The sequence below is a fragment of the Cygnus olor genome, chromosome 3, assembly GCF_009769625.2.
Source record: "Cygnus olor isolate bCygOlo1 chromosome 3, bCygOlo1.pri.v2, whole genome shotgun sequence".
In the NCBI taxonomy this organism is placed as follows: domain Eukaryota; kingdom Metazoa; phylum Chordata; class Aves; order Anseriformes; family Anatidae; genus Cygnus; species Cygnus olor.
In genome coordinates, this window is record NC_049171.1 from 87823922 (window position 1) to 87838318 (window position 14397).

At 38.8% G+C, this 14397-nt stretch overlaps 1 protein-coding gene across 1 annotated transcript in view; it reads left to right on the top strand.

Annotated features, from left to right (window-relative positions):
* Positions 1 to 14397, top strand: part of LTBP1 (latent transforming growth factor beta binding protein 1) — a 202148-nt gene that overhangs the window by 93366 nt on the left and 94385 nt on the right. The window contains 2 exon segments of the mRNA XM_040551251.1: positions 8114 to 8216; positions 14029 to 14100. Of these exon segments, the coding sequence (XP_040407185.1) occupies positions 8114 to 8216; positions 14029 to 14100 (175 nt within the window).

A 14397-nucleotide genomic window follows, 5' to 3' on the forward strand; every position in this document is an offset into this window, starting at 1 on the left:
AGGACGTGTGTGTGGCCTCTTGTAGGCAAATCAACCAAGTTAATAAAGACTTGGCAGAACTTGATGTTTTTATCCTGTGTTTTTAGCCTGGACCGAACATATCAGAATCTTTACTACTTGTGTGTGTGTAACCTCTGTCATTTTATGTTTCTCTACTTCAATTTATTTATTTTTATTACTCTTTGTTCTCTCCATCTTTTTCCTTGAATTTCTTGAAAATCAGATCATTTGTTTCTAATTGCTTTGTCTTTTTTTTCCACAACCTTCTGTGGAATATTTGTAGTCTCCCAATGCATTCTTCCTCACCCCACCTTAGTTAAATTCCTTTAATTTGTCTTATTCAAAAACAGTAGTCCTGCAAAAACAGTAAGGTAGTTGCTATACTCAAATCCCAAGGCAGCCAGGGCGTGTTTTCTGCAGTTTAGTCAGTGCATACTGTTCAGTTTAGCAGCTGGAGCCATCCTGGGAGGACATTATGCTACAGACAGTTGAAGAGCCCGGTCATATTCTCAAGCTTCAGTTCACTCCGAATTCAGAACACAGAAATTCTTCTAGGCCTCTTGTTTGCTCACTTGTATTATAAGTGACTAATAACCAAAGGCAGTTACCATGAGAAAAGGATACTAAAAGATAAGTGAAAATATGACAGTCTCAAAACTGAGAGGACAGAGGAAGAGGAAGAGAGTGAGTAAGAGGGGCTAGAGGAATGATACTTCCTATTTTAAGTAGGATAGATAAATGAAAATCTATGTTTTCATAAATACAAACACACACATGTATGCGTTGCTTGATTGTGACTGTTTTCTGGAGTGTCCTCAGCATTGGGAAATATAGTGGAAAGAGGAGCTATAGAAGTAGTACTAATATTACAATTTTTTAAAAAATGTAGGAAGAAAAAATAATGTTCTGGATGGCTCTTTTTCTACTCGAGTAAATTCACTTATCCTGGCTGCCTCTCTTCTCTGATTGGCACACTTAACAAGTATTTACCCTCTGGGAGATGTTACAATGATTGCTCCAGGATTGCTTTCCATGTTACGTGATAGCTTACTATGATACGTCGCATACAAAAGTAGTGGTTCATCAAATATTTTCCTAATATCAAGAAGATTTTTACAGAGTGTGTCACGAACTGGTGGTTAACCTGCCGACCAGAAACTGAGTGTTGTCTTAGAAATACAGGGATCAAACTCTTTATACAAAACAAGATATGGTTTTTGTAACTGATGTTGAGAAAATAGAGACCTGAAGTCAGAAAACAGATACAGTGGGAGCAGTAGGACAAAAATCCTACTTCAGGTAAAGGGCAATATATTTGTAGACACCACTGTATGCTACAGTGCCTTCCAAAGCTAGACATTGGGCATGATGTTTTGAAAGGTCCTCTACAGCCATGTTATGTCTGTGTTTCTGAAATCCAAGGAGTTGGTCATCTTAGAGCACTGATTCTATGAGTCCTATTTAAAAAGCAAGCGAATAAGGACGATTCATTTTTTTCTTTTCAATTCCTCCTCTTCAGCTGCTTTTCATTGTAATTCTAATAAAAATGCCTTTATTATGATACAGAATATCTTGTTATTTCCCAAAATACTTTTACAGTGTCAGTGGTGCACCTAGTAACGATTATGGTTTAATCTCAAGTCCTGTTAAATTTACTTTATTATTACCTTGCATTTAAATGGAGAAAAGAATGTAGATGCCTACTACCTGGCAAAATTCATATGAAGGGAATTAAGCACCAGGGTTTTCTCAAAGTTGTTTGTTTTTTCCTCCCCCTCAGAATTGGTTTGGTCTCTCTTTTGCATAACTGTAAAGAGCAAGGCATTTTTTGCAAAGCATCAAGGAATTGGCAAAGCTCTTTAACTTTTTTTCTCTTTAGCAGATATTTTTAAATATCAGTTTTACTGAAGGAGACTTCTGGTGATCTCAGCATCTATAACTTAAAGACAAAATCAGAAAGACTTCTCATTTTAAGGAGAGACAGATTTGAAGTTGCTTACCTGGCTGGAGGCGACATAGACCAAATGTCTGGAAGAGATGCTGGCTAGGAAGTCACGTTTGCCTGTGCTTGTTCATTCCTTTTCACTGTCTCGGTTGTGCTGGTGCAACTGCTAAGAGTGGGTGGTCTGCTCTCTGAAATGATCACTGTTGTAACTTCAGTTAAAAGTGCTCTCTTCTGACCCGCTTATTGGAGGTTTCTTTAATTTCACACCAGTTCCACGCCACAGTGTTCAGGGGATGATATGTTCACTTGTCAGTTGTTTGCTGAGTGATGCTTTGTGTTTCCCTTGCAAAAGGCTTTGAGAGGTGGTGTAGAAAAGCTCTACACTTGTTACAGCTCCATTGAGAAGGACGCTTGGATTGGAGTTGTGCTGGTATTGTGAAGTGTGAGACCCCCTCCTCTCTGCTGTTAAACTTGATAGAAAATGAAATAAGCCAAGTGATAGATGGCAGCCAGAAAAGTTCAGAAATTGTCAGTTTTATCATGATAAAGATTCTGACCGCAAGTCATTAGGCGTTTACTTATCTGGATTCACACAAGGACATATATTGACTGTGTACTTAAATTACAGAAAATACATAAAATGTTTAGGAACTGGGCTTAGATCACTGCTGATTTTTTTTTTCCCAATAGGGAATATAAAACAAAGGCATTAAACTCTTGGAGTTAGAAATCAGAGCAGCAAAGTGTGTTGATAGCTCTTAATGCATAACCTAATCTATCTATCCTACTGTATGTAATATGATCATAGTGTCTGTAGTCTGGAGGTGATGACAATAGTAATATGCCAACTGAAGCTACTCCTTCAACAACAGAGATATCCCTGATGAACTTCAGATTGAATAAAACATTTCCTATGGAGTTAAATTTCTTTTTTTTTTTTTTTTTTTGACAGCTCTATGAAATGAACTTCCATATTCATATTCTTAATGCAAGAAAAATGATACAAGTAAAATTCTGTGCTTCATACTGGTCCTTTTCTCTTAGAGCGCTTCTAAAGAACTTTTTTTTCTTTAGAATGGTCTTAAAAATACCATCTCATAAAATAAAATAACTGTCTGGAATTCCTTGAAGCTCATGGTTTGGCTTCTGAAGTTTTTAAACAAATAGACTGTCAGAAATCAGTGTGGATTCATTTACAGGATTAATGTTTCATTCACAATAGGTTCTTTGCAAAATCAATACCCTGAAATATCAGAAGATTAAAGATGTATCAGATACCAAAAACACTAAACATTGTTTTAATTACTCAAATAAAAGAAAGCTGGGTAATTTTTGCTTGCCTAAGAAGAATGTTCTACTTAAGCCAAAACAAATTCTTTACCAGTTCTTTTAGAAAGTCTGGAAGTATTTAAGTTTCTCTCCTCTGGTTATGAGACAATGCCTGTTAGTGCGCCAGTGTTGCAGTGGATAATGCTCTTCATTTGTAACAACCTGTCAGTCAGCCCTGGTCACTGAGCTAATTAAGTGTGTTTGTTAATTGTTTCACTAATAGGGTTTATTAAGTTTGAGGTTTCCTACCCTGTTTGTGGTGCCTATAGGGGAAAGAAAAAAGAAGGAACAATCCAAGGTCTGTGCCTGTTGAATAGTTTACAGAAAGTTAAACAGTGTATCCATTCACTTCTGCTATTGTGGTATGTGAAATGCAGCCTTTTGAGCTGAATCCCAGAGTCATTAACTATTAACTCAGGCAAAGCACCTATCGATTTCAGTCATAGTTAATCATGTGACACTCCTTTATTTATGCCTGTATTGTGGTTTTAACTAATAGCTCGTGACAGGGATTTGTAGATGGGTCACGCAGGAGTGGGGGTCCCAGGAAACCTTCTGGTCCCTCAGCCAGAGTCCTTTGTGGTTGCCCTGAGACTAATTGCCAGGCTGGCTCTCTGCTGCACTTCAATGGGGAGCTGAATACATTCCTCCTACTGCCTTAGCAGAGGAATTTTGAGGATATAATCCTTCCTTTTCCCTGGCATTGGAAAATCTTAAATCCTGGTGGCAGTGCCCAACTCAAGGGCTGTTAGCACTGTGGAGATGGGACAGAGGCTGGACAGAAGGAACGAAGAGGTGATGTGGCTTGGGATGGCCTTTGTGCACCAGCACAGGGTCAGCCAAAATTTCAGTCTACCAGTGGGAATATTCAGTACTTCCTCCAGTTATATAAAATATTGGCATAGAAGCCCAGGCACGCATGGGGAAAATATGTGGACTCAAAACAATGCTTTCAGTGTCTGTGAGTGCTTTACCCAGGAAGAACTTAGTTTTATAGCAGTACCATGTGTGCCTCACAGTGCTGCTACTGCTGAGCCACTTTCAGCACAGTTCAGCTCTTTTATACCAATCCTTCATGGCTTCTTTGCCTTCTGGACCAATCAGAATCATCTCAAAATTGAGATGATTTCTTGTGACAGATGTATCATTCATGAAAATCTGTTCTCCCTCTGTGAGGAGTTTTCCAGAAGCCCTCAGGAATACCAGCCGGATTAGTTTAAAATGCGTGTGGATGATGGATAGAAAATTGTAAACCTAAGCTTAGAAAATGGCATCATCTTCGTGCATAGTGCAAGCTGTGTGCAAGTGTTTAGCTTCACTGCTTATTTTAAGCTCATGCTTATGTGTTGGAGTTGTGTTGAATAGTGAGACAAACTAAAAATAGCTATGGATTCCCCCAAGTGACTTTTCCAGTCACTTGTGACTCAGAGACTGGAACAGACTGTCTGAAGAACTAATGAGTTCTTCTCGGAGGTAGGAAGTGGATAAGACTTGTGAAGAGGAAAGAAATTACCTAAAAGTTTTTGAGACCTGTAGAAACAGAGCTTCAATTCATTGATGCTTAGGGGCTGAGAATAGGAGGAGCGTCTTAAGAAATTGTAGCTGGCTAGTAAAAGCTTGTGCAGTGCCACGAGCGTTGGAAATATCTGAAGCATTATTAGATGTACCAGAGAAATCAGGGTTTATTAGCCATAGAAGAACTCTGTTTCTGCTTGGCTTAGGACTTTGCAGAGCAGTCATTTTTTCTGATGCATAGCTCCAAAATTACACAGATCTTACACCACGAGGAGCCCCATGTGGCAGTTGCTTTGCCTCGCTGGCCAGTTTCTACAATGATCTGGACACTAACCAAATTATCATTGATTCTTCAAGCTTTAATTCACCATAGAGGCAGTGGGAGCAGCAGCTTTAATCATTGCCAGTTTTTACTGACAGGACTACAAACCACAGTTGCCAGATGACTCAGAATTTGGCATCCTTATTTTTGCTCATGGTTTTTATATGGAAATTTGAAAAAGTTATGACCACAGAGATCATGATTTTCAGTAGAGTGCAAATGCTGTAGCACCACACCTAAACTCAAAGTGGGCTTTAGGCCATCTTCCTCCTCCTTTCTTTTTTACTTTTCTATTTTTTAAAGCTTTGTTTTATTTTCCTTTTAATTTCCTACTATTAAATGACACCTATTCTAGGAAGAGAAAAAAAGGCTAGTTAATGATGGCATGTTGGCTCCCAGTTAGTAGTCTTGCCTCTACACATGCACGCTGCTGCAATGTGTCCTTGAGGCCTGTGACCTTGTGAGGAGCACTGGGTGTTAGTTATGTGCCTTGCTGCCCAAATGCTCAGTTTCTGAGATCATAGGGGGAGGTGCAGCATCAGCCTTGATTCCTCCCACTTCTTTTCAGAGCGAGAAGAGTTGTAAAACTGAGGTACAAGGCGGGGAAGGAGAGTTGAATGGAAAATGGTTTAGCTGACTCTCACAAGCTACCACACTATATGACTTTAGTCAGTGGCTTCCCCTTTGGAGAAGCAGTACCAGTTCTAGAAAAGTAGTTGAGCGGCTGTAATTATAAAATAAAATAGTCCTCCTTAGAGCATGCTCACTTGAGATGCAGGTGGAGAAACCAATGTTATGTAAAGACGTAACATGAATTCTGTAAGTTTTTTGAGCAGCCAACTGGAGGAGACGTCATGAGTACTCCTGAGCTGAAAGATTTGGGGATTCTTGGAATTGCAGCAAGATGTAGCATAGTTCACTGTACTTCATCTAGCTGGAGTTAGTTGAAAAATCTAGTTCCTGTAAACAGCTCAGGTGCTGCAGCATACTGAAGGTGAGCAGAATTCCCTGGTCTTGTACCTTGCCTGCTTTTGTGCTAGATTGAGAGCTGCTTCTGAAAACAGAGCAGAGCGTAACTGAATGATCAGGCATGGTCAGTCGTGTGCTAATCTTGCCAGTGCCCACACCAGTGGAGAGCAAGACAGCCTAAAAGATGTGTTCAGCCAGCGTAGGCCTGGGCTTGCATCTAAAAGGTGGTCCTTGTTTAGATTCTTTACTGTTTTAACATAGCCAACTACAGTCCAGGGCAGGACTGTTTCTAACCCATTGGAATATGGGAAAATTGGACACAAGACCCTGTGCAGATGGTAGTGTGAAAACAGACTCCTCAAATTACACGATAAGTAAGTGGTGACTTCTAACCTGTTTGGGTGCTCTGTTCTTTATACTGTCCGTGTCTCACCCTAAAATGTGGCTCAAGGCACAAGTGGTGCTACCACATACAGGGGTGATGTTCAGAGGCACACGGTAACTTTGCTAAACTGCCCTGGTGCTAAAAGGTCCATTTCATGTATGAGGCTGGTATTCACCGGGGCAGAGGATGCTCCTGGCTGCTTCAGACATGGCGTATTTGACAAATACATGCAGCAAGGGCGAAACTGCTGCAAGTTGCATGTTTGCTTATATGGTGGCGCTTTTGATTTGTTGCTGAGATATTTCAGGGTGCGCCTGGGGAGTATTTTTGAAAAAGGGGCAGAGAAGGTGGCTGGAATGATGCCTTGCCATCCCTCCCCATGGAAAGAGGGGACCTGCTAATGAGTCAGAGGCCTGGATAGAGAGAACAGTAGTCACACTGTGAGGCCACACAGAGTAACTTTGTACTTTAGAAACATCACTGACCCATGGATGTCAGCACAACCAGAAAAAATTGGTGAAGGTCAGAGGATGCTGTCAGTGCCTGTATATTCAGCACACATCCCCCTGTGGGGTGACCGGGTTATCAGCATAAATGAAAGCAACAACAAGGCTGCAGCCTGTGCTGTAGGACGAGCCAGCTATCTTGAGTTGAAAGAATGATAAGCAGGGGTGAGCGTTTGGTTCAGAGGTTTTCTATGTGGTCAGGAAGAAAAGTTAGATCAGGGAAGGTCTATTCACTCCGTAGTGAGCATTCACACTTGAGCACATTTGAATTATTTACTTCAGTGCCTATTTATATCAGTATTTGCTTTGAAAGTGCACCTGTTGTGCATTTCTCTTGTGCTCTGTCCATTTTATACCTAGTTCACAGGTTAGGATATACTTTATGAATGTCTGCATCACACGTAGAGAAATATATTTAAACATTGTTAACCACACAAAATGGAAAAAAAGTTGTAAAAGTCAAAAATGCAAAATTATATGCTTCCAAGTGTTAATATTCTTGTTAACAAAAAGCATGATCAGAATATTCTTAATCATGAAAAAAATATAGGCAGTATCTGCCTCAGACATGGTTGTAAAATCAATTTAAATATTTGCGTGGAATACTCAGAATAACACAGATATCACTAACTTTGGCTTGAGTCATCTTACACGTTCCTTACTCCTTCAGTATCCAGACAGCAGAATCTTTCATAATAATTTGGCAGTTTTCAGTATTAAACATAAGTTGGCAGAAAGTTGTCTTACTAATAGATAGGAAATAACATTATAGAAATCACTCATACTTTTTGTTTATTTCTTTAAAAGAGTGATTTATTTAGATAATTTATTTGGCTTTTGAAAAAGCAGACAGATATTTTTATGGGGGAGAATGACATACTGTTTGTTCTCTTCTGTTTCTTTTGCCTTCTTTTCAAGTTGAAGCAAAGGAAGATGATAATGTAACCTAACCTGCTCATTCCTGTGCAGAGAGCCATTGCAATGCTTGGGCACTATTTAAGTTCAGCTAAGAGCTCCAGTGAATTTTCGGTATCTCAGTTACACTGGGAAGAGGTTGACCCAGGATGACTGAAAAAGAATATACTAGAGATGAGCATCATACAACAGCACTAACCTGAGTATTCTTTACCTAACTATTCCAGTGTGGCAAAGCACTTCCTGGCCTTTCCAAGCAAGAAGACTGCTGTGGAACCGTGGGTACTTCCTGGGGTTTTAACAAATGCCAGAAATGTCCTAAGAAGCCGTGTAAGTGTTATTTTGTTGTTATTCTCTGAATCAGTTTATAACTTTTTTTTTCTCAAATCGTATTTTGCTTTTTTGAAAAAAGAAACATGGGAGAAAGAATACACCATGGTTTGATTAGGGGCAGGTTGCAGAAACTGGAATTCTCCTGCATGCCAGCAGAGTTACAGTATGCAGGCACTCAGTAAAGCCAGCAGAGTTAATGTGGTTGTTTTTGTTTTGTTTTGTTTTTTCTTGCTTCCTCCACCTCTAAGGCAGTGATGCACTGTTGCATTTTCTCAGGAAGGATAATGACACTGAATCATGTTGCCTCTTCCAGCTGGATTTATTTTAATTTTTTTTCTTTTTAAGTCTGTACAGAAATGTTAAATTATAGAGGCGCCAGTTACTGCTTGGAGAGAATGTAGTGACCTCTTGAGACTGCAGATGAACTTTCAAATTTGGAGCCAAAGTTTTCCAGGCTCTAAATTGTCTGTTTTATTTATTTATTTATTTCTGCTCTGTTTTTGAAATATCTTCCTTGACAATTAGGCTACTCAGAGACTTTCCTCACCAATTTATTGTGAGTTGACATTATATTATAATGAGAGAGAAATTTCAGATAAGTGAAGATAGTCTCTTAAACTTCTGTGAATGACATAATTATTGCACAGAAATAGTAATACTTCTCTGTCATTTAATATTTTCATCACTAAATGAAAGAATAAAGAAATAAACAATGGGATCTCTGCTTTGCAGATGGAGTAGGCCCCTATTTAATGAGCCAAGAGTAGTGCAAGGAGTTGCAGTCAGTCTTATCGAGGTCTCCTAGGCCATTGTTATTCCAACAGATAGCAATCCTTCAAGCCTGTTCAGTGTTTGGCTTTTGGAAACATTATTGTTCACAGGTCTAATATAGTACATCAAATATAATTCCAGCAGAAAATCTACTTTGGCTTCTACTTCTTTCTCTTTCCACAGGAGAGTTTGCACCAGTTTATATACTGACTCAGTCTGATCTGCTCATTTATGAAGCATTAAAATTTTGTGTTTGGGAGTATGTTTATCTTCTGCTTTGCTTCCAAAAGAGAGTGTACTTAGCATCTTTGAGGGCTGTAGTTAATAGAAGACTTGAGTAACTAAGTTTTAATTTCTGTAGCGCATAAATATAGTTTACAAGGGACATTCCTTCTGTATTAATGTACCTCCATGAATTGGGAAATGTGTTCTGAATTTATAGCTTTCTCCAAATAAGTAGCAATTTAACTACACTTGAAAGTTTTGTTCATCAGCACTATGTGGGTGTGCAGAATATATTGCTTAGTAGATGCAGGTGTGCAGGGGATAATCATGAAAGCCTCAAATGTGCTTCTACCAAAAACTAGTTGGAACAACTAGGAAGACATTCTTTACTCTGAGGGTGATGAGGCACAGGTTGCCCAGAGAAGCTGTGGATGCCCCATCCCTGGAGGTGTTCAAGACTAGGTTGGATGGGGCCTTGGGCAACCTGGTCTGGTGGGAGGTGTCCCTGCCCATGGCAGAGGGGTTGGAATTAGATGGTCTTTAAGGTCCCTTCCAACCCAAGCCATTCTATGATTCTATGAAGTAATACAAATTTTTGGTGCATGGTTCCAAGGGAAGCCCATGTGAGGGTTCATTGTAGTCAGGTAAAACACCAGCCTCCTCCACCTGGAATCCACTACAGGCCATGTGTTGATCAGGCAGCAACTTAATGCCAACATGCTCTGTATGCTCTGTTAAGGGCAGACCAATTGGGAAATACTGGGGCAAACCATGTCTTAAATCCTGGTCCCCAGATGCTTGGTAGGGGGGTACAGAGAAATGCCTTAAACACACTTGGGATGCGCAGCCCTAAAACCTCTCCTGGAGGGAAGTCCACCACCCTTTTTCAGTGCACTGAGTAGAATCATTTTTTGTAAATGCTAATGAGAGGAGCACTGTCCTTTTAATATAACAGCTTAATGACTAGCACATTTGCTCAAGATGAGGCAATTCATAGTTCCTTTAGCTACCAGGAGAGTTTTTCAAATCTGCATTTTAGAACTATGAGGAGATGCCCTAACCCATAAAATGAAGAAACAATTCTTGGAATAGGAATGGGAACCCAGTCTCCTTCCTGGTGTCGTTAATTGCTAATGGTATGAGTCATGCTCACTTCTGCTTTCTGCCTCAATTAATTTGGAATTGTCTTTTCAATGTAACTGTACAGTTTCAAGAGGAGACAGAATATTTTCCTGCTCTTCTGGTTAAGGTATTCCTGGAAAGTAGTAAGGGTTTGAGATGAAGCAGGATGTATTTCTCGTCTTCCTAGGTGGGAGTTCTCACTGTACATTAACTTTCTCCCCTTCTTAGGGAGGAGGAGGTGTGTGTACTGTCTGTTTTCTCTGGATTAAAATACAGTGTTATCTGCCACAACATTATATCAAGAATGTGATTAGGTAGGGGCTTGCTTTAAGAACATTCACTGACTGAATCTGTCAGGAAGTTTTGATGGAGATATATGCAATTTCTCCATCTGCATTTAATTTAGGAATGAGTTAAGCATGATGCTATTCAGTCATGCCATGACTTAGGGCAATTCTGCATGGGTGCAAATGGTGAATTTTCACGTTTCTAGGGACTTAAGGTGATCTAATTTGGAGTGTTGCAGTAGCCTGTGATTTTACAGCATCTTAGAGTTTTATAGATGTCCAGCTTGAACTTAAATCTGGATCCAAGCCTAAGTGTCCTTTGGGCAAACGTGCCTTAAGCTTTGCGTCAGTATGAAAGTGTTATGCTTCTGTACAGCAAACAATTTCCAAACACAAATGTAAGCTTATGATGAGATGTAAAGAAAGTATAGAGTCCCTGCTTAAGGATTTATATTTCACCAAGTATTCTTACTTTTTCTTTCCTCCCCGCCCCCCCCCCCCCCCCCCCCCTTTTTTTTTGGTATTAATGGGAATGTTTTAGTGGTGCAAGGAGTATGCATAGGTATAAAAGAAATTGAACAGACAAACATGGGAGTCAAGTAAATTAATAGTGAGGTACTGGTTAAGTGGGGTCCGTGGTTCCTTCTCACCAGGCAGAGTTCCTGCCATGCTAGTCCTATGTCATTTTTACATATTCTGAGACTTCACTAAATCAGTATTGTCCTTTTTATTGTAGACTTAGGAGGCTTCCTTTTGCTTTTATGGTTCCTAAACTTCATTTAAGTTTGACCTATTATTACAGTAATACTTAAACAGTTTGCATTTAACCTGTGAACTGTAGTTAAGCAAAATACTTAAGCACGTACTTCAGTCTCATTAGCAGGCACTTAACCAGTGTGGTTTCTTTACTTCTGTCTTCAGCCTAATGCTTAAGGATGTACTTAACTTTGTGCCTGTCTTGTTCCCATGGACTTATGTAGGGCTTTGTCACTTTCTAAAGATGTACTAAAGTATTTTGGGTAATAGCCACTGCTCAGTCAGGGCTTCTGTCTTGTTGCAAGGTTGAGTGCCTTGGCCTGAGACAGCTTCTGTGTCTGTAAGTGTATGGGTTAGTCAGTGTTACTGAAAAATAAAGGAAGAATTTTTGGAACAGGTCTCCATTTCTGTGGGCTTCTACAGAAGACGACCTTTAAGACAAACTGTATTTCAATGGTGTATGGGGAATCTTACGATAGTTCAGGTTTCTTGCTAGCAATTAATAAACAGGTTGAGTAAAGGGTAAGTAATGTAGGACTCCATCCAACTCTCACACTGATGACTAGCCATCACTGCACAACCTCCTTACTCTTCTGTGACCTACCGATGTTGCTGCTCTTTATACAAGGAAGAAAACAGCTGCTAGTAAGCCACTATTTCCTGTTCAGTGTGGGAGCAGGCAAATGAGTAGGGAGGGAGAGGCTGAAGTCTCTGACCTCACTCCACCATTACTCTTTCTAGAGCAGCTGAGTCACCATGGAAGGGAAAATGCATTGTGGCACTGGAAAAGGCCTGGCACAGCTTATGGGCTGGCCTCTATGTACAACTGGAAGAGCTCTGCCCTTCCTCTCTTTTCCCTCTGCTAGACCGTGCTACAGATTACCAATTCTTCCCACAAAAATTATGGAGAAACTGTCTCGGGTTTAGTGTGAATTGAATAAGGTCTGCAATGGGAAATGCAGACAAGTTAGGACATAGTGCAGTTACGAATCTGACCCTGCCAACATTAACATTTCTAAATGTTAAATGTTTTGACTTTTTAGGTTCAATAATAGGTCTAGTGCATTGCACTTCTGAAGATCTCATCTTAAGTTTAAACTGATTTTACTATGAACATTGTGAAAAGATTGGAGCTGCCTTGAAAATAAATGCATAGCTGCCACATATGTGGTGACAGAGAACATTTTCAAATTTTAATTTGTGTTTAAAAGTTTGTAGCCTGTGGAAAGATGGAAAATGTATTTGTTAGAACTGTAAGAATATTGTTACTGTATTTGTACCCAATTTTATTTTAGTGTTTAACCATTTTATCACATCACTTCAAGCAATCTTCAAAGAGAGTCTTTATGTTCTAATTAAGCAATTACTTGAAATAATTCACAGCAGCTTAAAATAAAACTACCTCACTCCAAAAGCTGCTACTCAGCTCATCACTTAAACTTTTCCAATGTATAGGAAAAGCTTTAAAAAAAGTTGGGGAAAAAAAAAAAAAAACACCTTTGTTGTCCTTATAGTGAACTGGTTACCAATTTGGAACTAAGCTACAGGGATAAGCGTGCAGTTCCAGCATCAGTTGTGAAGTGAAGCCAAAGTTATCTCACTCTGTTCTAATTTGACAGTTTATATACTGTAAAGTTGGAAAATAATGCTTTTTTTTTTTTTTTTTTTTGGCCAGCTAAACATTTAAAACACTTTTAAAGGAAAACAAAAGATCTGACCAAATGTTATATGAACAAATGTCTCTGGTGTAGCGCTCAAATTATGAAAAACTCTCTTGACTCTTTGGTAAGGGCACTTTTATGATCACTGTGCTGGAAGTTTTGTTCTGTATATTTAATAAAGTATTGGGCTTTGCCAAGACGTTAGCTTTTAGTGCATAACGTACAAAGAAGTTACTGGTCTCATTTAAGATGTTAGAACAATTTAAGAATCAATAAACAGCTTTCTGTAGTCTCAAAGGCAACCTTAAGTGGAGGAAAGAAACAATAAACGGAAATAAAAATCTAGTTAACTGAACACTTTCTATTTTTGCAAAATTGAGCTCAGTCTGTATTTTGCAGTGCTGTAATGCCCTTGGCAGATTACACTGATCAGCCAATAAGTGACACAGTCCTCCAAAATTTGGAAACTTTGTTAGCTAAATCACAGATGTAACTTCTACTTTTTCTTTGCTTTGGAGGTTTAGTTGCTTCTGTTTCCTATGTGTTTCAAACAATTTTAATTCATTGTGGTGGGAAAAATGATACACAACAATTTCGCTTAATATTGCATATATTTTTTGCTTTCTAAATCTGCTTTCAGTTTTAAAACCATTATAAATCTTCAACTTTATTTTTTCCCCAACATGGTATTTTTAGCTGGTTTGTGAAAGTAATTATTTGAATATTTGAGAACAATTAGGATGATTTCAAGGATGTCTTCTTTTGAATCAAAAATTCCATTTTGAATGGATAACTGAAGATCTCAGTGGTATACATGCAGGAAGAGATGGAAGTAAGGTGACTCGTATTTGAATTTCTTGACCTTTTATGCTTAAACATACATCACAAAAACTTACGCTTTTTTAACAGTTACATAATAATTTGTCTGTCAAGTTCTCTAAATAAGCAAATAAATCAGCAGTGTTTAATATGTAATTTTTTCTTCAGCATACCATGGATACAGCCCTATGATGGAATGCCCCCAAGGCTACAAGAGGATCAATGCTACATTTTGTCAAGGTACGATAGTGTACACAATTGATTGTGTTTATTGTGAGTTCCAGTTTTGTGTGATCGATTCTGTGATACTTATGACTTAGGTGAATGAATCTGGTCCACTTATCTGGGGAAAAAGTGTTGAGGCTATAAATATATATATGTATGTTTTATTTAACTCTTTCAAAATATTGGCAACTCTATAGGGTGCTTTTTGTTCCAGGGCAAAAAAACTTTTAGAACTTTTATGCATATTCTCATTATCTTTGATGTATAAAGATGACTTCGTACAGATTTGCTTACTTTATTTTTCAGTAGAAA